The sequence below is a fragment of the Staurois parvus genome, unplaced genomic scaffold (genome assembly GCF_062004578.1).
Source record: "Staurois parvus isolate SC_StPar_1 unplaced genomic scaffold, SC_StPar_1.0 ptg000056l, whole genome shotgun sequence".
Taxonomy (NCBI): domain Eukaryota; kingdom Metazoa; phylum Chordata; class Amphibia; order Anura; family Ranidae; genus Staurois; species Staurois parvus.
This window is the reverse complement of record NW_028317852.1, coordinates 10,593,481-10,619,491: the sequence shown is the minus strand read 5'-3', so window position 1 is coordinate 10,619,491 and position 26,011 is coordinate 10,593,481. Positions and strand designations below refer to the sequence as shown.

Below are 26,011 nucleotides of genomic sequence, written 5' to 3'. Positions count from 1 at the left end.
CACAAATATGCAACCTTGCGATGTCAAGGCCCATTTGCCAAAAGGCTGCATAGTTTATCTTGCATACTATCAGAGCAAACATGCAAGGGATGAACTGCTTAACAATGCCTGCAGCTACAGAGGTCAGTGAGAGCTTTAACTATTTTGCTGCTGAACCAATGTTTTTTATTTTGAAAAGCAGTAGTAACGTCAAAAGCTTAATACTGCCCTACAGGTAAGCTTATAAAAAGTCTTACCTATAGGTTCCTTGAAACAGCTTGAACTTGCGCTGTGTACTAGATATGTTCCAACAGCTACAGCCAATTACATCACTGGTGCATGCATAGTTCTCTCTGCATGCACGGAACACTGAGCAAGTCACAAAGGCTTAGAGCGTTGAGCTGCAATCGTGACTCCCATGAGCATGTGCAGGAGTGACATCATGGTCTGGCCATTCAAACGGCTGGAGAGAGCAAACTCATAAGGAATACTGGGTAAAGATAGAATTGACAGCCCAGCACTGGAGGATTCCACTTCCACAGTAGTATATGTAGTACATTATGACATTAACCTGCAGGGGACCATTTTTATATATATATATATATATATATATATATATATATATATATATATATATATATATATATATATATATATATAAATAAATATATATAAAATATAAATATATAGATAGATATAGATAGTCCTTGAAAAAGTATTCATACCCCTATAATTTTCCACATTTTGTCATGTTATAACCGAAAATGTCAATTTATTTTATTGGGATTTTATGTGATAGACCAACACGTGGCACATAATTGTGAAGTGGAAGGAAAATTATAAATGGTTTTCATTTTTTTTTTACAAATAAATATGTAGCTGATTGGCTACCATGCATCGCTGCACCAGATTTTGCACTCTCCAGTTTTAGCAAATCAACCCCTATATATTCTGAAACAGAGTGTCTTTAGAGTAAAAAGATGGGGTACTGAGATTCTTCATTTGTGCAAATGATTTGTGAAGAAAAAAAAAAAAAAAAAAGAAGGAGAATGTGTCAAGTAGAGAAATACCAAAATATGTGTTTGCACATAGAACGTTGAAAAAAAAAATACAAAAACCCCAAACTGTACAATAAAAAATCTCAGTTTATTCTAGAGCTAACTGTAAGGCCTTGTTCACACCACACATGCAGAAAATCTGATGGAAAACCCAGGCAGATTTCACTTGCCATGACATGAACTTACATCAGTTTTCATGCACGTGTCAGTGAGTTTTCTACATGTTACAGATTCCTGCACAGAAAAAATCCACGCGTGATAGCAGTGTTGTGAACAGGACTCATAGAGAACAATTGTTTTCTTTGTGCCCTTGCAGAACGTGTGCAGAAAAACTCTTGTCTCTGCACCATGGTGTGAATGAGGCCTAAATGATGATACTATAATCATTCCTTTCCATTTGGCATGTGTGGAAATATCGATTAGGTGTTATAAAGGGTGTATGTGTGAACTTACCTTTTTCTGTCTTAACATGTGCTTAGATTTTTGTGCTAAGATCCCTGCAATTTATATATATATATATATATATATATATATATATATACACACACACACACACTTTAATTATATGTATGCATGTGTATCCATCCATATAGCTTTCATTTATACATCAATGTTTGGACACCCACAGCATAGTGTTGTACTTAAATGTGATTCACAGTGCTGACTTTTAAGCTGGCCATACAGGTACAGATCGGCCTCCTGGCTCAAGGGAAAAAAATCTACAAGCACCGATAGATGAATCTCCCTCTGTGGCCCTGCCATCAAAATCACGAACAGTGCCTGCATCTAAAACATTTTGGCAAACGCAGAAGTAACTGGAAACTGCTAACCATACATTTTTAGCGTGATACAATGCTTTAGAGCGGTATTAAACCCAAATTCTAAAATGAAATATATTGCAGCTTACCAATCATTAGATGTGGTAGCTGTGTTCAATTTATTTTCTTTGGTTTTTCCCTGTTTTCACCTGGTGATCTGACCAGTAACACACCTCCTGTATTAGTGAAACACAATTCTGGGTGAATGAGCACAGGAGGCACAGGAGACAGAAGCATTGTCAGTCTGGGTGGAAGGAGAGTGTTAAATGAATTAGCAGATATAACTACACTAACTAACTGAAGCTAAACTCCAGCTAATACTTTATAATCAGATACAGCAAACACTTTTTTCTCTTTTGGAATAAAGGTTTTACATGAATAAAAAAAATCAAAAAGCTGATCATTTTAAATACCCCTGCCAGAGTTAAATGGTTTGTTTCATTTGTGTAAACTGAATACATGCAGCCATCGCATCTAAGAAATGGTAAACTGCAACATAATAAAAGGTTTGCTTTTGGGTTTATTACTGCTTTAAGCCTTCAATGTCCAGCCAAATGCTTCAGCTAAGAAAAGTGAAACACGTAAAAACACTACCCTTGTTACGATCTAACCTGGATTATTGCATGTTGCAGTGTAAATTCCAAAGTGATATGACAGTCAACTATTGGGAATCTTCTTGGCATGTTAGTCATGTAATATAAGGTATCAACAAGAACAAATATATATCTGCTCTAGAATACACATTACGTAGGGAATGAAGACCAGCTATGAATCAGATGGTGGCACTAGCAAGTCTCATCTGGCAACAGTTATCTTCAGTACGTAAAACTGCCATCACAGTGCAATGGAACACCGAATACATAAGAAGTATCAAACATCCCTTTAGGAGTGGATAATAAAATGGTTTAAAAGATGTAGGCATATCTAGAAAATCTAGATCTTCAGCATCCACACATTTTGTGATGTTTTAGTAAGCAAGAATCTTTTAGAAAGCAAAATAAGAAAATGGGTTTATCACACACAACCCCAATTCCAAAAACGTTGTGACGCTGTGTAAAATCTACATAAAAATAGAATGCAATAATTTGGAATTTGCAATCCTGGGTCTTCTTTGTCATATTTTTCGTTTCAAGATGCACCAAATATTTTCAGTTGGTGAAAGGCCTGGACTGCAGGCAGGTCAGTTAAGCACTTGGACTCTTCTACAAAAACATGCTGTTGTCATAGATGCAGTATGTGGTTTAGTATTGTCATGTTGAAATATGAAAGGCCTCCATGAAAACGACGTCATCTGGATGGAGCATATATTGCTCTAAAACCAAGATATATCTTTCAGTATTTATGGTGTTTTTTCAGATGTGCAAGCTGCCTATTCCATACACACTAATGAGCCCCCATACCATCAGAGATGCAGGCTTTTGAACTGAGCTCTGATGACAAGCCGGAAGGTTACTCTCCTCTTTAGTCCAGAGGACGCAGTACCCATGGTTGCTACAAAAAATGTCAAATTTCGATTCCTTTGACCACAGAACAGTTCTCCACTTTGCAACAGACCATTTTAAAGTGGTTCTAAAGGCTTGTTTTCTATTCTATGCATGAAGGTAATAAACCTTCTCTGTGCAGCATCCCCCCAGCCCCCCTGATATTCACCTAAGCCCCCTCTTGATCCAGCAATGTGCACTGGAGTCTCAGCTATCCCAAGACTCCCTCTCCTCATGGCTGAGACAGAAGCGGGAGCCATTGGCTTCCACTGCTGTCAATCACAGTGAGCCAATGAGAAGAGAGAGGGGTCTCCATGTGTGAATTGATACATGAAGCAGCGCGTGCCCCCATAGCAAGCTGCTGCTTTGGGGGCGCCTGACAGGAGGGAGGAGCCAGGACTGCATGCGGGGGGACCCGAGGAGGATCCAGGCTGCTCTGTGTAAAACCACTGCACACAGCAGATAAGTATAGACACATTTGTTATTTAAAAAAAAAAAATAAAAGCCTTTAGAATCGCTTTAAATAAGCTTTGGCTCAAAGAAGATGGTGGTGTTACACAGAATACAACTGGTTAGTAACATTTATAGGTAAAGTTGATCCAGGGAATATCAGATTGCCTCTCTGGGGATCAGGAAGGATTTGTTTCCCCTGCAGGAGAAAATTGGATCATGCTTTGCTGTTTTTTTCTGCCTTCCTCTGGATCAACTGTTGGTATAGGATTGTAACTTTTTTTTTTTTTTATGAACTGGATGGACTTTTGTCTTTTTTCAGTCAGACTAACTATGTAACTATGTGTTTCTGGAGGATGTTCAGATATGGCTTCCTCTTTGCATGATGGAGTTTTAACTTGCATTTTTGGAAGGCACGGCAAACTGTTTTCAGAGACAGTTATTTTTGGAAGTATTACTGAGCCCCATGCAGTGATGTCCATCACAGAATCATGCATGTTTAATGCAGTGCTGTCTGAGGGCCCCAAGATCATGGACATTCAATATTTCATCTGGCCTTGTCCCTTGCACACAGAGATTTCTCCAAATTCTCTGAACCTTGTGATAATATCAAGTACCTTAGACAATTATAGATTTAAAATTGTTTGACAATTTTTAGACTGAATTTTTAGACTGATTGGTGAATCTCTGGCCACCTTTACTTCTGATACACTCTGACTCTCTAAGATGTTCTTTTTATACCCAATCATGTTATTGACCTATTGCCAATTAACCTAACTAGTTGCAAAATATTTTTCCAGCTCTTTCCTGTTAGTACTATTTACTTTTTCAGCTTTTTGTAGCCCTGTCCCAACATTTCTGAGATATGCTGTTGCCATCAATTTCAAAATGACCTTATTATGTTTTCTATTGTAAATACAATGAGTTTATGAGATTTGCAAATCATTGCATTTGTTTTTATTAGTGATGCACCAAAATTTCGGTGGCCGAAAACACCACTTTCGGCCGTTGGCCAAAATGAAAAAAAGCACCGATACAGGTGCCGAAAAAACTCCATTCCTCACCGCCGCCCGCTGTTGCCCGTCGGTAGTTCTCAGCCTTAACTGAGAAACCATCGATCCCGGCACTGGGCATAGAGATTAGTGAAGTAAAGCTGGCCGCCACTCATCTCTATGACCTTGGAGGAGCAGTCACTTCCTGTTCCGGTCATTTTTTTTTTTTAAAAGCACTAGATCAATTCTTTTTGATCCCATGCTTTACATTGTAGAGGAGAGATGTGGGGTCTTATTGACCCCACATCTCTCCATAAAGAGGACATGTCACTAATTATTTCTATCACAAGAGATGCATGCATTCCTTGTGATAGGAGTAAACGTGATTAAAAATTTTTTTAAAGAGACAGTTCAAAAAAAAACCCAAAATAAAGAAAAAAAAAAAAGTTTAAAGTGCCCCCATCCCCCAGTGCTCGCACGTAGTGGTGAACGCATACTTAGGACATGCCCACATATATATATATATATATATATATATATATAAACGGTGTTCAAACCACACACGTGAGTTATCGCCACGAACGTCGGAGCAAAAGCAATAATTCTAGCACTAGACCTCCTCTGTAAGTTTACACTGCTAACCTATAGAAATTTTTAAAGCATCGCCCATGGAACATTTTTAAGTACCATTCCACGAGCGTGCGCAATTTTACAGAGTGACATGTTGGGTATCTATTTACTCATCATAACATCCTCTTTCATATTTTACAAAAAAATTGGGGGATATATTGTTTTTTTTTTATCAGTGTAATTTTTTCCAAAAAATATATATTCATTTTTTAAAAATGCACAATTCGGTTTCAGTTTTCGGCCAAGTGCATTTTGAATTTTTGTTTTCGGCACTAGAATTTTCATCTCAGTGCACTACTAGTTTTTATGTAGATTTTCCACAGCATCACAATTTTTTTAAAAATCGGGGATGTACAAGGAGTTGTTTAAGCCTTGAAAAACAGCTGATTATTACAAATCAATGGCTTGATTATTACCAAATAAAAGTCTAAAATGACAAGCTTTGTTTGAAAATGAACTTACATTAACTAACTTACATTTACTATCAAAAGTAATTTTACCTGGCCCCATCATCCTGGAAAAGTGGACATATGACTTTGTCAAGCAAGAAAATATGGACACAATTACAGAATTAGTAACCTGATGTTTTTTTTAACAAGTGCAAGAATGTATAAAACGTAAAATGACAACCTTTCTTCAATAACGGATCTAATTTTACTATAAAAAGTATTTTTACCTGGGCCCAGCCCATCACTGTGGCAAAGCAGAAATACAACCTTGTCAAACATGAAAATATGGGCACAACTGCAGATTAGTAACCTGAAATGTTTTCAATAAGTGTAAAAAAAGCAAGTACAAAATCTACAATGATGACCTTTGTTCAATAATTGATCTACTTTTACTATCAAAAGTATTTTACCTGGCCCCAACAGCCTGGCAATGTGCACATATGACTTTGTCAAGCAGGGAAACATGGGCACAATCGCAGAATTAGAAACCAGTCGTTTTCACCACGTGTAAGAAATCAAGTATAAACTCTAAAATAATGACCTTCGTTCAATAACTGATCTACTTTTACTATCAAAAGTAAGTGGCCTAATCACCCTGGCGATGTGGACATATGACCCGGGGCACAATTGCAGAATTAGTAACCTGATGTTTTCCAATAAATGTAAGAAAGTATAAAGTTTAAAATGACAACTTTTGTTCAATAACTGATCTATTTTTACTATCACAAGTATTTTTACCTGGGCCCATCACCCTGTCAATGTGGATATAGAACCTTGTCCAGCAGTAAAGTATGGGCACAATTGCAGACTTAGTAATCTGAAAGAAAGCAATTATAAAAAGTCTAAAATGACAACCTTCAATATCTGGCCTACTTTTACTATGAAAAGTATTTTAACCTGGGCCTATCACCCTGGCAAAGTGGAAATATGACCTTGTCAAGCAGGAAAATATGGGCACAACTGCAGAAATAGTAACCTGATATTTTTCAACAAGTAAAGTGCAAGAAAGCAAGTATAAAAGGATTTGAAGGATCTCCAAGCCTAAGTTTACAACTAAAGTATGATTTGTGTGCTTCTGCATGACACGTACAGAATGTACGTATGTTTGTACCACATGTTTCTTGAAATGCTTAGCCCTTAAACATGTTTGTTTCAACTGGTTTGCATATAGCCTCGTACTTCAATAATTTCCTTTTTGTTTTCTTCTTTTAAACCATACATTTAAACAAATACAGTACTTTTTGTAAATTCTCATTGCCGTGAATAAAACCTGCCAGGACTAGCTGACTAATTTGGGCAAGACAGTTCTAAGTGGTATGCTCCCATCTGAGTTACTCATCAAATTGGCCCGTAACTTGTTGGTCACCCCTGCGACAGGGGGTAGCTTAGAACTAATCCCTGGGAAAGAGCTGATATGACTGGCAACTTTATTTCCAGTCAAACTGTCTGTTACTGGGGGCTTAGGTAATCGCTTGCATATCCACTGGTGCCTTAGTGCTTGAGTTGGGGTCATGCGTGCAGATGGATCCCAATTCAAACAACCTTTTAGGAAGTCAATGAAAAGAGCATCTTCACAGCCCTTTAAAGCTGCCACCCAGTCCTTACTACCAGGAGCACCACGCATCTTGCCCCTTCGTGACCTGCTTCCATTTAGGACAACAGATCCATTAGGTAGTGTAGTGATTGTGCAGTAGCGAGGATAGCCCTTAGAACTGACAAAGTTCTTTGATCTTTTTGCTTGATCTAAAAGTTTTGTAGGAGGAGTTCCCAGGAGCTCCATCATGCATGCTAATTGATCTCCTTCATCTTCTCCTGGAAATAGAGGGTAGCCAGTCAACAACTCAACTAAAATACAGCCAAAGCTCCACATGTCAATTGGCATTCCATAACGACTTCCCAAGATGACTTCAGGTGCACGATAGAAACGAGACTGTATATATGTGTAGACTCTCTGGTGCTCAAAGCAACTGGATCCAAAGTCTATTACCTTAATTCCACTGCGCCCTTGCTGCTTTAGCAATATATTTTCTGGCTTAAGGTCACAGTGGATAATGTTATGCCTGTGTAGTGCTTCCAAGCATTGTAAGATTGAATGAGCAAACTTACGAACTAGCTGCAGACTGAAACCTTGGAATTTGTTCCTCTTTATTAGTTCATACAAATTTATGCTCAGCAACTCAAAAGTCATGCATATGTGATTACGGAACGTAAAACTCTCCAGCATATGGATAACATTCATGCTCCCAGTTTTATCTTGCTTTTTCAGATGTTCCAGGATGCGAATTTCTTCTGCTGCCTGGCGATGGAATCTCTTTTCATTACGAACAATCTTCAGTGCAAAATGTTGATGAAGTTTGTGGTCATAAACTTTTGCCACCTGGCCAAAGCTACCTTTTCCAATAATTTTTATTACTTCATAGCGGTAAGCAAGATGATCATGAGGGACTAATATATAACCTCCTTGGTCATCATCATACCCTCCATTATTTGGACCCCCAACAATGCCTTGTTTTTTTTTTGCATTTGGACCCATAAAGTGAATCTCATGAAAATTGCTGATCTCTTGCAGCTCATAAGATGTCAAGTGATGCTTATTTAGCTTCAGTACTTGGTCAGGAGTTAGATAGGTGGCTTTTGTAGACTTGACGGATCCATCACTAGATTTTGAGTTTCCTGAGCTGTCTGAACTCTTCTCTTTGGTCAGTACTGGCAACACCCTGTCAGTTCCAGGAATTTTGGCACCAACCCTAAGGTTTCCAGAGTTCTCAAATAATTGCTGGACTTTTACTTGTTGGTGATCCTTCATTGTGAATTTATTCCCACTTATCTATAAACACAAACAGAAAAAAACAAACTTGGTGAACTTCATTAAACAAAGAATTTAGCACCTTTCCATCTGCAATCTGTTTATGTACTGTACATTCCCCCAGTAAAATGCCTCTTACAGAGGTAAATTAATAAACATCTTTCCTTTTGAGAGCAAGCACTTTGCAAGGCTGTCACGGACAGATGTTGCCACTACTAAAATTGGTCTGGCCATTACTGCAATAATGACCTTGTATATAATCTCATCAGTGTATGCCTTTTGGGTTTTAGGTTACAAAAGAGCAGTATTTCAAGACAAGAAATATAACATTTCAGTTAAAAAGTACAATTGGGTAATTCTTACAGGTGTCCTATTGACTCAAAGTGTGATTTTTAAGGTTAGATAACATTATTAGAGGTTATCATTTAGGATTTAAGCTGCTCTGGTCTATAGCATTTTAATTTAGCAAAACAGGTTGTTTGAAAAACACCTAGGCCTTAACTTATGCAAGAGGAGAGAAACATTTTGAAGCCCAGAGATTGTAACCAGTGTTGGTGGCCTTCAGGGCTTTCTGAAGGCAGTGGATAAAGACACTTTTAGAAAAGGCTCAACCAGGTAACTTATTTAAAGGAAAAAGGGTGAAATATCAGGTAAAGATATATTTAGGCCAAAATTATATGGTTTGTTTAAAAGGATAAGTTCACCTTTCGTAACATGTTACACCCATATTCAGGAACGCAGCCCCCCCTGATCACAACTGTGACAGCTAGCGGGAGATCTTCTCCTCCCTGATAGCTGTCATTTTTTTTTTAATTCTTCACGGTGTTCTGTGAATGAATGAACTACAAGTCCCGACAGCCTTTTTGTGCACTGACTCTTCCTTTCAGTATATCTGCTTGCCCGTACATCCCGTACAGGCAAGCAGATATATTGACAGGTCTGCTGATCGCTGGTGCAATGATTTAGAGGCTCCAGACACAAAAAATAAATAAATGCACATTTTTATACCTGCAAAAAAATTGTGCATTTATTTTTCGTAAAAAGGTGAACTTATCCTTTAAAGGACAAATTCAGCTTTAGCAACAGGTTACACCCATTCCAAGCAACCTACTTTTTTCCACACCACTAGTGCAGTTACCCGTGACAGCTTGCGAGGGTTCTTCTCTCCTGCAACAGCTGTCATTTTTCAAATTGGTGCACCTGTGTGGGGCTCTGCCTGCACTCCTGCATTATTCATTCACAGAGAACTGGGAGTAAATAAACCACCACCACAGCAAACAGACTTGTAGTTCTCAATGGAACACCAGGGTGGTAATCAGTGCCCTTGTAAACCATGGACACTTCCCCTAGATCTGCAACTGAAAGCTCATACGTATGGTAAGGGAACTGAAGGAAGAGTTTTCAGATGTCTGACATTGCACCCGCAGTCTGCTGATCGCAGGAGCAATGCTTTGCAGGCTTATGTGAAAAAAAGGAAATTCACTTATTTTACCAGCAAAAATATGTGCATTTATTAAGTTTTTTAAAGAAATTAAAGACTAAGTTCACTTTAAGAATATTAATAAACATAAAAAAGACAATCTTACATTTTCAAACTAGCCGAACTAGTGTGTACTGAAAAAGGAGGAATAATTTCTATATGACCATATGACTTATGGTATAGATATTTTGATAAAAGGTTAATAAAGTGAGAAAATTCCAACATTTCAATAACAGCAGGGGAATAAAAGTAGGGGGATTTACAATAAGTGAAATTAAGTCACAGAGTCCATAATTTTTTATGAGATTCTTATATAAAGTGTACATTAATGCTGTCTAATCTTAGGTTAAAGAGAACCAATTGCAAATAATTAGGAACCTTTGTCACCGCTCCCTTCATGAGTTTTCATACCCTGAATCCACTGGTAAACCGACACTTCCAGGAGTGTCAATCCCCTGGGTCCCCCGTAGCTCTCGCTGGTAACTCCTTCTGACCACTTTCCAGTAACCCAGCAGCACTGATTGTCCTGTAACACAGCAGCAGTCACTTATTCTCCAGTAACCCAGCAGCACACACTCTTTTTATCATAGCAGCTGTAGTCAGATCGTTTATAACAGAGCACTAAGTGGGTTATTTACTAAAACTGGAGAATGTAAAATATTCTACATAGAAACCAATCAGCTTCCAGGTTCTATTGCCAAAGCTTAATTGAACAAGCTGAAGTTAGAAGCTGATTGGCTACCATGCACAGCAACACCAGATTCTGAGTGCTCCAGCTTTAGTAAACCTCCCCCTAAGAGTCTTTTGAGAGTAACCTGAAATGTACCTACCCCATCAAACCCAATACCAAAAAAGGTTTGCACATAGTTTCATTTAAAATGCTCTCCAGACACTGCTGTAGTAAAGAGTAGTGGACTGTGTTACAGTTGTGATGTTCTTATAAATTTCCAAGATAATTAAATACAGAATTTTCAGGGGCACTTTTATCCTCCCCATTGAAATAGCCAAATTTGGTATCTGGAGATGCAGAATATCATGTTGATGTTGGCAAAGTGAATAAAAGCAAGTTTTCAGTAACACATTCCTCCATAAGTAGGTATGCGAGCAAAACATTGCCAGCCACTGGTTTTATAACCGACTGCACTGTCACATTTCCACTTCAAGAGATATCACAAGTTACATAGCAGTTTTGGTAGAGGTATGGGAAACTGTCCACGTGCTCAGAGCCAATGAAAGGGGATTACAGATGCTGACCAGATTTAACACTGCATGGAAAACGTTGTCAAGAATGTAAAAATGCTCACAACTTGCTGTGGACTAAGGTTGATAAACAGTTAATAGTTTTCATTCTGAGAGGTAAAAAAAGAAATACAAAAATATTTTAATAGACATTTCCATTGAATGTATCAAAGCAATTATACACATAAATGTAGGCCCTTAAAAAAAAGGGTCAGAAAAAACTGATCTGAAACAATGCTGCTTTACCGTTTTAATTGCATCTGCTAAGCTACATTTGATGTCTTTTATTTGTACATGCAATATAAGGTTTTTTGACTTGCCTGTAAAATCCTTTTTTTTTTGCAGCGCAGTACAGGACACAGGCTCCTTTAAGTCTTGACCATGGATTATATTGCTGCCACCCTTTGTGAGGACACTGGCAAACAAAATTGTTAGGACATCCCATATAACCCCTTCCACTCCTTTAACCACTAGCCTACAGGGCACTTATACCCCATTCCTGCCCAGGCCAATTTCCAGCTCTCAGCGCTGTCACACTTTGAATGACAATTGCGCGGTCAAACAATACTGTACCCATATGAAATTTTTATCATTTTTTTGTGACAGATAGAGCTTTATTTTGGTGGTATTTAATCACCTCTGGGTTTTTTATTTTTTCTTAAACAAACCAAAAACCACTGAAAATTTTGAAAAAAAAAATGTTTTTTCTTAGTTTTTGTTATAAAATTTTGTAAATAAGTGATTTTTCTCCTTCACTGATGTGCGCTAATGAGACTGTACTGATGGGCACTGATAAGATGCACTGACGGACACTGATAGGTGGTACTGGTAGATGGCACTGATGGGCATTGACAGGCATCACTGATGGGCACTGAAAGGCAGCACTGATATATGGCACTGATAGGTGGCACTGACTGGAACTGATAGGTGGCACTGACTGGAACTGATAGGTGGCACTGAAAGGCAGCTCAGATGGGCACTGATGTGCACTGGTAGGCACTGATATGTGGCACTGTTCAGCACTGACAGTTGGCACTGATGGACACTGACAGGTGGCACTTCTGGGGCCACACTGATCATCAGGGCACACTGATCATCAGTGCCCTGATGATCAGTGTATATGTCCCCTCCGCGGAATGCCAATTACCGTCTCTCCTCTCCTCTCGAGCTGTCAGCGTGACAGCTTGAGAGGAGAGAAATGCCGATAACCAGCATTTCCCTGTTTACATGTGATCAGCTGTGATTGGCTCTATCCGTGGATCGGTGATCCGCTGTGTCCGAGGGACACAGCGCACGGCCATATCGCCGCGCTGCGCACTCCCTGAGCTGCGCATGCGTGGTGAGAATGGAAGGACATCATATGACGTCCTATCAGAACGAGAGAACCACCTTGCGCCCGTCATTGGACTATATGGCGGGTGGGAGGTGGTCAAGAACTGAGCGATGACCAACACAGCAAACAATACCAACAGGCTCAAAACAAGTGAGAATATAACATATTCGCGCTTAAGGCTACATTCACACTAAACTGTGCGTTTTTCAGGATTTAGGTGTTTTTTTCCTACATTTTTTGAGCGTATTCGCAAATATTATAGGCGTTTTTCATGTATGCATTTTTGCCTAATGAAATAGCTGCTGTTTGAACTGAAAATGCCTGAAAAACGATTGAAAAAAAACACTCGTTCAGGCTTTTTCCATTCAAGTCAAAAGTAACGCAAATACTCTTTTCAGTGACAGACATTTTGCTATAGGCAAGAGAACGCTCAGGTGTGAACAGGGGCCACTGGAAATAATGGAATTGTACTTGTTGAGCATTTATGAGCGTTGAGCTGAAAAATGCAGAAGTGTGGACGAGGTCTTGGTGGAAAAAAATCCTTAAGCTGCTTGCCAATACGAGTGTTAAATAAGAATATACTCCTAAATAAAGCAGATCAGACTGTATACTGTATGTCTAATATACAGAATATCCTAAGTAATAAATAAATCTAGAAAAACTAATGTGCAATAGATAAATGTTTCAAATTGCAATACATTTAAATAATATGAACATGTCCATCAATTATTGTGCAAAAGTCCACAAAGAATAAAGAAGAAAGAATAAAGTATCCATTTGAAAGCACTGATTTTCTTTATTTAGGCCCAAACCAAGGGAGTTATGTTACCAACTCAAAAAGTGATTTGAAGCTCTTTAAGGTTGAAGCTTGCTTCGGCAGAAACCTGAACATCCACCTGTTAAAGTGACAGTAAACTCTTTTTTTAACTTTTACCTACAGGTAAGCCAGAAGGAAGACCAGGTGAAGATGGAAGCCTCTGCAGCGGTGACAGCGTGTAGCTGGAGGGCTTCGTTTTAAGGGTTTTTTTTTCTTTTTTACCTGTGGTTTACTACCGCTTTAAAACTTCACAAATGTGCGAACAGAAGGCTACATGGAAGCCTTGCAAATTTGAGAAAAAAAGATGCCTGTGCTGAAAATTGGCATCGATGAACACAACACAGAAATGGGAGTTCTTCGGCGGCGGTGTAGGAAGGGATGGGGGGAGGGAGAAAGAGATATGGGGTAAGGGGAAGGGGGGGAGGGATAGGGGAATAAGGATACCAAGAGGAAAGTTAATATTTTGATATAAGGTCAGGTAATAGGAGTATCCTATTTTGTAAGTTTTATTAGTTTTTGTAAATTTATAATAAATACTTAAAAAAAATAAATAACAGGATTTCATTTGTTAGCTGTAAACAGCGAGCTAATTTTCCAAGGCTGAGAGCTGCTTTCCAAGACTTAAACTGGGAGGGAATATTGGCATCAATGAACACAACACAGAAATGGGAGTTCTTCAAAAAGACTGTATGTGAACACACTGCAAAATATATTCCCATGGGCAGCAATTTTAAAAGGCTAAAAATCAAACCTATGTGGCTTACGGCTAAAGTTAAAAAAGCTATAGATAACTAGAAAAGCTACAATTTCTGGGGAAATTGTGTGAAGTGTTCTTGCCTCCACCAGTAGTCTACAACTGGAGTGGGCGGAGTGGCTTGAGATGGGTGGTGTGAGTTGCAAACAAATGGTCATATTGTGAAAACTATCAGGTCTATGGCTTAGCTGTGAACATTTTTAGTGGCAGCAGGGATAGCTGAACGTTTTGATATAAGATTTGTGTAGGTGGGCTTGAAAATGAGGGAGTGATGGCAGTTTAGAAATCATGTCCTGATTTTTCATCTCACACTCTAGCTTTTGTCAGCTCCCACTCTAGTTTTGAACATTCCGCCATTCATTCCTATGGGACCAATTTCACCACAAAAACGCAGATATTTTGTGAACCATTTGGCGAAACGTTCCACAAAGTAATAGCACACCAATCGGGAACAATCCGCACGTTTCGGTATATTACTGTCTATGTAGTGTAAAAACTGTGGGAGGAGTTAGGGTGATAAATTTGGCTATAATAATAAGAATATATATCCGAGATAACAGTAAGTGGTCTTGCCATGCAAGAACACTTAATAAGAAAAGAGCTTTTATTAAATATAAAAATGAAGGAACGCTATCATCATTCAAACAGTACAAAGAATATAACAGAATATGCAAAAAGGAAATAAAGGCCGCAAAAATTGAAAACGAACGACAGATTGCAAGAGATAGCAGGACCAACCCCAATTCTTCAAATATATTAACAGTAAAAAGGTTCGGCCTGAGCATGTAGGCCCTTTACAAAATAATCTAGAGTGGGTGACTGGGGACAAAGAGAAGGAAAATTTATTAATACCTTCTTCAGCTCTCTGTATACACAGGAGCATGGGGGAGCTCTTGTCCATAATGGGCATGGTATTGACACAGCTCCAGATGATCCACATTGGCTCACAACTGATATGATCCAAAAATATTTAGACAGTATAAAAGGTGAATAAAGAACCTGGACCAGATGGCATACACCCACAGGTCCTTAAAGAATTGAGCTCTTTCATTTAAAAGCCATTGTTTCTCATTTTTAGGGACTCCTTAATGACTGGCATAGTACCACTGGACTGGCGTAAGGCCAATGTGGTGCCAATATTTAAAAAGGGGTCAAAATCTTTACCAAGTAATTATAGAACTGTTAGTTTAACTTCTATAGTTGGGAAGATACTGGAGAGTTTAATAAAAGACCACATAGATGAGTTCTTGCTGGAAAAAAATATTTTAAGCAACAGACAGCATGGATTCATAAAAGACAGAAGTTGTCAAACAAATCTGATTTCTTTTTATGAGGAGGTGAGCAAAACCTTGGACAGAGGGGTGGCAGTGGACGTGGTATACTTAATTTTGCAAAAGCGTTTGACACAGTTCCCCACACACGGATAATGTGTAAGGTAAAGTCTATGGGCTTGGAAAAATCCATATGTAAATGGATAGAAAACTGGCTAATAGATCGTATTTCTGAGAGTAGTGGTAAATGATTTATACTCTGAATGGTCAGTGGTGTACCCCAAGGTTCAGTGTTGGGATCCTTACTTTTTAATATATTTATAAACAATATAGGGTCTGGGATTAAAAATCCCATTTCAGTCTTTGCAGATGACACCAAGCTGTGCATTGGAATAACGTCCTTACAGGATGTCTCCAACTTACAAGCCGACCTCAATGCACTGTTTAATTGGGCAACTATGTGGCAAATGAGGTTTAATGTTGATAAATATAAGGTTATGCACTTGGGGGTTAAGAATACGCATGCATCATACATACTAGGGGGAGTACAACTTGGGGAATCAATGGTGGAGAAGGATCTCGGAGTTCTGGTAGATCACAAGCTTAATAATGGCATGCAATGCCAAGCTGCGGTTTCTAAAGCGAGCAAAATCCTCTCTTATATTACAAGAGGTATAGACTGCAGAGAGAGAGATATCATTTTACCCCTTTACAAATTATTAGTAATACCTCATGCAGTTATAATAGTTAGTAATATGCAGTTCAGTTGTGGGCACCAATTCACAAAAAGAACACTGGGGAACTGGAGAAAGCGCAGAGAAGGGCAATCAAACTGATACGAGCCATGGAGGAGCTCAGCTATGAGGAAAGATTAGAAGAACTGAATTTATTCTCTCGAGAAGAGGAGATTAAGGGGGGATATGATCAACATGTATAAATACATCAGTGGTTCATATAGTGAACTCGGCGTAGAGCTATTCACCTTGAGGTCATCACAGAGGACAAGAGGGCACTCTTTACGTCTGGAGGAAAAGAGATTTAATCTCCAAACACGGAAAGGTTTCTTCACAGTGAGAGCTGTGAAAATGTGGAATAGACTCCCTCAAGAGGTCAGTGGATTGCTTCAAAAAAGGCCTGGATTCTCTCTTAGATACACAGAATATATCTGGATACTAACATTTATAGGTAAAGTTGATCCAGGGAATATCCGATTGCCTCTTGGGGGATCAGGAAGGAATTTTTTCCCATGCAAGAGCAAATTGAATCATACTTTGCTGGGTTTTTTTGTGCATTCCTCTGGATCAACTGTGGGTATAGAATCATAACTTTTGTTGTTTTTTTTATGGTTGAACTGGATGGAATTTTGTCTTTTTCAGCCAGACTAACTATGTAACTATGAAAAGCCCAAGAGGCACTGATTGAATGAGTCAAGTGTGCCTTAAAGGCATTGTACACTTTCAAATCTTTTTGTTGTGTCATTCAGGTATTAGTGTAGTTATATCCCCTTTGTCACTTGTTTGCCTTACCTTGTAATGATGGGCTCATATGTTTTGGCTGCTGCAGTTTGTAGTGTCATAGATTCCCTTATGTCCAAGTATTCATTCACCTACCTATCCACTAAAGGGACCAGCAACAATTTGTTCAAGATCAGGAAGAGTCCAGTCTATGTCCCATTATTTCCTCTGTGTTGTATCACAAATGTGGGTCGCTAATGTGATGAAAACAAATTTCTCTGTGAATGCTCTGCCTATTTGTGGCTTTGTCAGATCTATTTACTCTCCCTATACCAGTGCTAGACAGAGACTAAGGGAATGTGGGATATGTAATTTCTTCAATGGAAGTGTCAGAACACAGACTACAGGCAAAAGGTCATGCATTAACCTGTGCACTGCCTCATGTTTGAACACAAAGGGAAACCTCTGACACTGGAACATAAAGATTTTCTCTATTATATACTGTTGTTATAGGCCACAAAATTGACACCATGAAACCCTATATCAGTGGTCTCCAAACTGTGGCCCAGGGGCCAGAGATGCGGGACTTTGCTTGCTTTTATCCAGGTTTGGGGCACTATTTATTCACTAATTCCAACAATGGGGCATAATTCCCCCCACCGACACCAATGAAGGGGCATAATTCCCCCCGAAACTATCTCCCTGCTGGGACCTTAGGTTCCATGGTTTTTCCTTTTTTCCTGGAATTATTCCTGTAGAGATCTTAAATCAACATCTGGGCTGGGCGACGGGCTGAATTATCTAGATTTAGTGGTCACCCCAGTCAAGCCAACAAGCGTGCGTAGACCACTAGCTAAGCACTGGGTCGGCCGCAAAATAGCCCCATCCTGGCCAGCGAGTTAAAAATCTTGCGGGGACACACATGGCTGGGCACCTATAGTCCCTGTCAGTGTTAACCTGGCCGACATCCTCCACTTCGGTGGCAAGATGGATCTGTCTTGGAAGTTTTACCCGCAACCTCTGTGGATCGGCCTGCTACTGTTTCCCCCGTGGCTCTGCAGAATGCAATGCCTTCCTATGGTGCCAAGCCTCCCCCATGTCACTGCAGATTGGAGACAGCCAGGGGGGTGGAGTCCTCACACAGTGCGAATTCCCTCTGGCGGCACTTTTCTTGGGTGTGTTGGGGCTTTCCTAGTCGCCGAACAGACGAGAGGGAACTCTGGCCTTGGTCCACCGGTGGGATGCACCCCTCTCACTACTGGTTGGCATACCTGTGTTTGGTGTGGGTGAACACAGTCCAAGGCATCATGCCCTGTGTTTGCAGTTTCTGCTCTGCAGCTCACCATGGACTTTAGAGCACTGGTATGTCCCCCTTCATACATTCCTGTGCTCTTGCAGTAAGAGGGGTATGGGCCTTTTAGTGTGCACAGGCCAGCTTGCCTATTGAGCTTTTCCCTCACCCTGCTTATGGGCAGACAGTTACTGAGCTGCAGGAAGTGTCAGTGAACTACAAGGGTTTTGTTCATTGAGAAGTACAAGTTGTCTGCTGTGGTAGCAAAAATGGCTTTTAGGACTTTTAGTGCATGCACTGACAGTTCTCGGAGCCCAGCTGTGCCCATTTAAAATGTGATCGAGGGTAAGGGGAGAAGAATCTACGTCCACTGTCACAGTGAAGGGGGGTGCTAGGGATGTGCTGAATATGTTTCATGTTACACCCTAAATATGGGTGTAACATGTTCAGAAGGTGAACTTAGCCTTTAAACTATGATATAAAAAAATTGAGTAGTGATTCCAGGACAGTAGTGATAAAGAATAGTGAAATGCTACTTACAACAAGTCCACCAATAGAAGGTAAAGTGGAGGGACTTTCTTTTTCTGCTGCAGCATCCTGTACTAGCTCATGGTCGACCCTCATATAGGAATCATACAATCCATCTCCATATCGCACTGCAAGAAACAAAATTATACACAGTGATCATCTCCTTTACAGATTTTTGTCTAGGTACTCCCCGCCCCCCAACTTTCTGAAACAGCAAGAGCTAAAAACACTGTTATCAAATCCATAATCTCACAAACCCTAAAATTGACCTTATAACACAAATGTAATAACATAACAGGAATTTGCACACATAATTTTCAAGATGCTACTTTAAAATAAAACTCAGATTTTATTGAAAAAAAATCACAAGAACTAGAAATCAACTTTAATGCAGATTTATACCTGCTCTTGTTCTGAAGAAATCAGTATAAGCTAAACCACATCCTTTATCAAACTGGCCATTGTGAAATGTAAGTGTCTGTCTTCATTATCATCACCTTGTTAGGTTCAGTTTGGCAATAAGATCACTTCAAGTAGTACACTGTTGTTGTTGGGAAACCAGCATCCAGTATACAGTATAAAGCCATTCATAGGGAAGATGATCAACTAACTTTTCAAGATAAAACTCAAACACCTCAATGCACACTGCAGTAGCACTGGGGAACAAAAGAGAGTTGCTCATTTTATCAATGAATACAAGGCTTCCTCTGAATGGTTAGGGCAGAGATTGTAATGTCTTCCATCTGCCTCTCCTCCTCAAGGGGATGATGTTACAATCTCCACCTCAGCCATTCAGAGTGAGTAACAGACCGCTTAAGGGCTTCCCCTCCCACTGCACCCGTTTCCGCTCTACACATTGCCACACTTTCTTCCCTCTCTCTTACACTGAACCATCCAGCCAGCTTCCTGCAGCCCAATGGCATTCTGGCGGCAAAACAGCCAGCTGAGAAGATGCCAAAACACAGCTTTGGCTGCACTGGTCATCTCCCCAGTCAGCTATTTTGCAGTGCTGAATGGCTTGAGCACAGCAGGACATCACTAAGAGCAGTGGCTAGAAGTATTGTTTTGTTCTGCTGCTCTGGCCCCAGCAGATTCTCCATTTTACTGCTTTAACCACTTCTCATCCGGGCAATGTACATAAACGGCCGGACGGGAGCGCTGTCAGAGCGGGTGGACGTTTCTAAACGTGCCCCCGCATCCATTGCCTGTGCACGCTCCCTGGGAGCGCGCGGTACCGCGATCGGTGCCCGCTGTGTCCGGAGGAGGACGCAGCAGAAAACCAATCGCTATAAGGGACCCTCTGTGTGAGGTCCCGATTCATGTGATCACTGATTGGCCAATCAGTGATCACATGAATAGTAGTAAACAAGATGCCACTTCTGACATCATTGCTTACTACTTGTGAAATCTGTGAATGATCACAGAGGTCACATGGTACAAGGCTGCTCACAACAGCCTTGTACCATGTGACAAGCTGTGACCAACCACAGCTCTCACAGTATTTCTCAATGGCTTCAAGAGTGCAGCCAGAGAGAAATAGAAATGATTGCTTTTACAGCCTTTATGGGTGTAAAAGCAATCAGTGTAACAAAAGAAGAAAAAAAAAAAACAAACTTCATCACCCTCCACAAGTAGTACAGTGTCACTATGGTGACACTGTACTGCTAGGGTGACAGTATGTTAAAAAAAATAACAACAATATAGAAACAAAAATTAAAAATCCCAGTGTTGAATAAATACCACCAAAATAAAGTATTATCTGTCTCAAAAAATGCTAAAAAATTCATATGGGTTGTGTTGCATGACCGCGCAATTGTCAAAATGTGATAGCGCTGAAAGCTGAAAATTTGCCTGGACTGGAAGGGGGTGAAAGTGTCCAGACTTGAAGTGGTTAAAGTAGTTGTGAATGAAAAATGAACAAGGCCAAGGCATATAGTGTGTATTTGCCTTGATCCAAAGCACCTACTGTGATTTCTGTCGGCTCTCTCATTCCTCTGCTATCTGCAGGAATTACTTCTGACAGCCTATGCCAACACCAAGGAATCATGGGAGACAGCCCCAGCACACAGCAGGTGATTGATGGCATCATTTGTACATGTTCCTTATGAGACTGTGTTGGGGGGGGTCATCCCCTCTACTCAAGTTTCAGCTTACCCTCGGAGCCCCCTGCTCTAGGCTGTGCTGTGTGTGAAATCAGATCCCTGCCCCCTGCTTTCTGGAGTTCAGAAATGCTGTGTGAATTCTGTACTTTGAGTGGCTACCCAGTGGGTGTGTGTAGGGGTTTACAGCCACTTTAAGTTTCCCTTGCAAGTTCTGTGCAAGGAGAACTGACAGCTGTAGACAGAAGGATCAGAGGAGCCCCAGCCACTGGGAAAGTAAAGCAACAGAAGAGAACTACAGTCAGGTCCATAAATATTGGGACATCGACACAATTCTAACATTTTTGGCTCTATACACCACCACGATGGATTTGAAATGAAACAAACAAGATGTGCTTTAACTGCAGAGTGTCAGCTTTAATTTGAGGGTATTTACATCCAAATCAGGTGAACGGTGTAGGAATTACAACAGTTTGCATATGTGCCTCCCACTTATTAAGGAACCAAAAGTAATGGGACAGAATAATAATCATAAATCAAACTTTCACTTTTTAATACTTGGTTGCAAATCCTTTGCAGTCAATTACAGCCTGAAGTGTGGAACGCATAGACATCACCAGATGCTGGGTTTCATCCCTGGTGATGCTCTGCCAGGCCTCTACTGCAACTGTCTTCAGTTCCTGCTTGTTCTTGGGGCATTTTCCCTTCAGTTTTGTCTTCAGCAAGTGAAATGCATGCTCAAACGGATTCAGGTCAGGTGATTGACTTGGCCATTGCATAACATTCCACTTCTTTCCCTTAAAAAACTCTTTGGTTGCTTTTGCAGTATGCTTTGGGTCATTGTCCATCTGCACTGTGAAGCGGCATCTAATGAGTTCTGAAGCATTTGGCTGAATATGAGCAGATAATATTGCCCGAAACACTTCAGAATTCATCCTGCTGCTTTTGTCAGCAGTCACATCATCAATAAATACAAGAGAACCAGTTCCATTGGCAGCCATACATGCCCACGCCATGACACTACCACCACTATGCTTCACTGATGAGGTGGTATGCTTAGGATCATGAGCAGTTCCTTTCCTTCTCCATACTCTTCTCTTCCCATCACTCTGGTACAAGTTGATCTTGGTGTCATCTGTCCATAGGATGTTGTTCCAGAACTGTGAAGGCTTTTTTAGATGTCGTTTGGCAAACTCTAATCTGGCCTTCCTGTTTTTGAGGCTCACCGATGGTTTACATCTTGTGGTGAACCCTCTGTATTCACTCTGGGGAAGTCTTCTCTTGATTGTTGACTTTGACACACATACATCTACCTCCTGGAGAGTGTTCTTGATCTGGCCAACTGTTGTGAAGGGTGTTTTCTTCACCAGGGAAAGAATTCTTCGCTCATCCACCACAGTTGTTTTCCGTGGTCTTCCGGGTCTTTTGGTGTTGCTGAGCTCACCGGTGCATTCCTTCTTTTTAAGAATGTTCCAAACAGTTGTTTTGGCCACGCCTAATGTTTTTGCTATCTCTCTGATGGGTTTGTTTTGTTTTTTCAGCCTAATGATGGCTTGCTTCACTGATAGTGACAGCTCTTTGGATCTCATCTTGAGAGTTGACAGCAACAGATTCCAAATGCAAATAGCACACTTGAAATGAACTCTGGACCTTTTATCTGCTCATTGTAATTGGGATAATGAGGAAATAACACACACCAGGCCATGGAACAGCTGAGAAGCCAATTGTCCCATTACTTTTGGTCCCTTAATAAGTGGGAGGCACATATGCAAACTGTTGTAATTCCTACACCGTTCACCTGATTTGGATGTAAATACCCTCAAATTAAAGCTGACAGTCTGCAGTTAAAGCACATCTTGTTCGTTTCATTTCAAATCCATTGTGGTGGTGTATAGAGCCAAAAATGTTAGAATTGTGTCGATGTCCCAATATTTATGGACCTGACTGTAAATCCCTATACTCCCAACATTGTAAGATATCCTTCCCTGGCTGATACACATCCCTCTATATGCCACTATTCCCCCAAATAAATGACATTCTTCCTTGCTAATCCAACTGACAGTCACCCCTTCGCAGTTTCACCCCATCTGTGATATCTATCACTCTTCACCAACAAACATACCTTCTTAGCCAGCCGTTTTTGCAATCTGCACTGCATTAGATTCAGTGGAGCACATGGGAGACCCTAAAAGAGGGAGACATTTAAAAGATCCTGGATGTCTCATCAAAGAGAACATGTCACCAAAAAATCATCACATAGGGGACTTGATACAGTCTCATCTTTTATATTTTACAAAAAAATTAGGTAATATATTTATTTTGTTTGTGTGCCCTAAAATTAACTTTAGTGTATGTTTTACTGAAATTCCATGACATGAAAAACTGCAACTACTACTATTTTATTCTCTGGGGTGTCTGCTTTCAGAAAATATATAATGTATTGGGGGTCTATGCAATTTTCAGGCCTAGAATGATATTTGTAACCACTTTCCTGCCGCCCCATAGCAGATATACTGCTACAGGCGGCAGGGATGTGCAAAATCACATATATACAAGTGATTTTGCATTTCCGGGTAGGGGGCGCTGCTTTTTGCGGCCATAGCTCTCAATCACCAGGTCCCAGCCGGTGATAACCGAGCATTACCGACGGGATGAGAGAACTGAATGCAAATATAGTTCTCTCCCCTGTCAGCTCCTGCACGCTGCTTTGTATAGCTCTGCATAGCACAGCCATACAAAGCAGTGTGCTTACAGTTGAAAGCACATACACAGCTTAAAGTAAAATGGCACACAGTTAACCCTTTGATCACCCCAACTGTTAACCCCTTCCTGCCCAGTGCCATTAGTACAGTGTCAGTGCTTTTTATTAGCACTGATCCTGTATTGGTGTCACTGGGGATGTCAGTGACACCAAGTCAGTTCCCCCCAGTGTCAGAATGCCCGCCACGGTCCTGCTATAAGTCGCCGATTGCCGCCATTACTAGTAAAAAAAAAAAATCTCACTATATATACCTCCATTTGTAAATGCTATAACTTTCACATTAACCAATTAATTTACACGTATTGTTTTTTATTTATAGCAAAGACATGTAGCAGAATACATTTTGGCCTAAATTTATGACATTTTTAAAAAAATTTTACTGGACATGTTTAATAGCAAAAAATATAGTTTTTTTTTCCTCAGAATTGTTGGTCTTTTTTTTTATTAAAAAAAAAAAAGAAAAAAAGCACAGGAGATAAAATACCACCGACGGAAAGCTCTATTCATCGAAAAAAAGGACATTAATTTAATTTGGATTCAGTGTTGCACGACCGCACAATTTTCGGTTAAAGCAGCGCAGTGCCGTAACGCAAAAAAAATGGTCTGGTCAGGAAGGGGGGGGGGGGTTAAACATGTGGGAAAACGGCCCTTGCGACAAAAAGGCTAAGGCTTTGCGACCCCATAGTTGCGGGATTTGCTTGTGATTTCCTTGCAACTTGCTTGCGACTTTTGTGATCCAACACTGCAGTCCATGGAACTCAAGTCGCAGAAAAGTTGCAGAAAAGTAGTGCAGAAACCTTTTTTTGTTGCTGCGGCTTGAGTCGCATTGACTAAAACGGCACTCATTGAAATGAATGTGTTTTGACTTGTTATGTGACTTTATGTGTTGCAAGTCGCATAAGCCACAGCAGTGTGAACCAGGGCTTAACCCCTGCTAAGAGACATTTCTCCTGGGCCCCTCATCACCTACTCACAGCAGCTTCAGATGGACCAGAGGAGATGCAAAGGAATCCACCAAAGAAAAGATCATGACAATGGTTGCAACATAGGCCTTAGAGGTGGTAGCAGATGGATCAGAGGAACAGAAGGGAGGAGGCTTCGAGGAAAAGCTTACTGCCTCCTAGCATTTCTTCACGAAATGCTTCCAACTATGCACACTTCTAGCCCCTACCATACATCTACCTACCTGTCCTGCACATACTACCTGAAATCATACCCTTCAAATTCCTCTCCTGCACATACTGCTTACTGTTATACCCTCCTTACACCTCTTCTGTATCATATACATTGTTCATTCTCATACCCTTCACACCCCTCTCCTGCACTGTATATACTATTCATTCTCATACCCTTCACACCCCTCTCCTGCACTGTATATACTGTTCATTCTCATACCCTTCACACTACTCTCCTGCACCGTATATACTGTTCATTCTCATAACCTTCACACCCCTCTCCTGCACTGTATATACTGTTCATTCTCATACCCTTCACACCCCTCTCCTGCACTGTATATACTGTTCATTCTCATACCCTTCACACCCCTCTCCTGCACTGTATATACTGTTCATTCTCATACCCTTCACACTCCTCTCCTGCACTGTATATACTGTTCATTCTCATACCCTTCACACTACTCTCCTGCACTGTATATACTGTTCATTCTCATACCCTTCACACCCCTCTCCTGCACCGTATATACTGTTCATTCTCATACCCTTCACACTCCTCTCCTGCACCGTATATACTGTTCATTCTCATACCCTTCACACTCCTCTCCTGCACTGTATATACTGTTCATTCTCATACCCTTCACACCCCTCTCCTGCACTGTATATACTGTTCATTCTCATACCCTTCACACTCCTCTCCTGCACTGTATATACTGTTCATTCTCATACCCTTCACACCCCTCTCCTGCACTGTATATACTGTTCATTCTCATACCCTTCACACCCCTCTCCTGCACCGTATATACTGTTCATTCTCATACCCTTCACACCCCTCTCCTGCACTGTATATACTGTTCATTCTCATACCCTTCACACTACTCTCCTGCACTGTATATACTGTTCATTCTCATACCCTTCACACTACTCTCCTGCACCGTATATACTGTTCATTCTCATACCCTTCACACCCCTCTCCTGCACTGTATATACTGTTCATTCTCATACCCTTCACACCCCTCTCCTGCACTGTATATACTGTTCATTCTCATACCCTTCACACCCCTCTCCTGCACCGTATATACTGTTCATTCTCATACCCTTCACACCCCTCTCCTGCACTGTATATACTGTTCATTCTCATACCCTTCA

The 26,011-nt window shown here is 40.4% G+C and overlaps 1 protein-coding gene across 2 annotated transcripts in view; it reads right to left on the bottom strand.

Annotated features, from left to right (window-relative positions):
* Positions 1–1,106: 1,106 nt before the first annotated feature.
* The window catches only part of LOC149469997 (dual specificity tyrosine-phosphorylation-regulated kinase 3-like), a 40,633-nt gene continuing 15,728 nt past the window's right edge, over positions 1,107–26,011 (bottom strand). Inside the window, exons 1-3 of one of the 2 annotated variants that reach the window (XM_089668338.1) lie at positions 18,843–18,958; positions 10,555–10,669; positions 1,107–8,684 (exon numbers count right to left, since the gene is read on the bottom strand). In XM_089668338.1, the coding sequence (XP_089524464.1) occupies positions 7,137–8,663 (1,527 nt within the window). In that variant the 5' untranslated portion in view covers positions 8,664–8,684; positions 10,555–10,669; positions 18,843–18,958 and the 3' untranslated portion in view covers positions 1,107–7,136. Of the gene's footprint in view, positions 8,685–10,554; positions 10,670–18,842; positions 18,959–26,011 lie in introns of those variants that run through there. The other variant, XM_089668337.1, reaches the window with a different exon arrangement.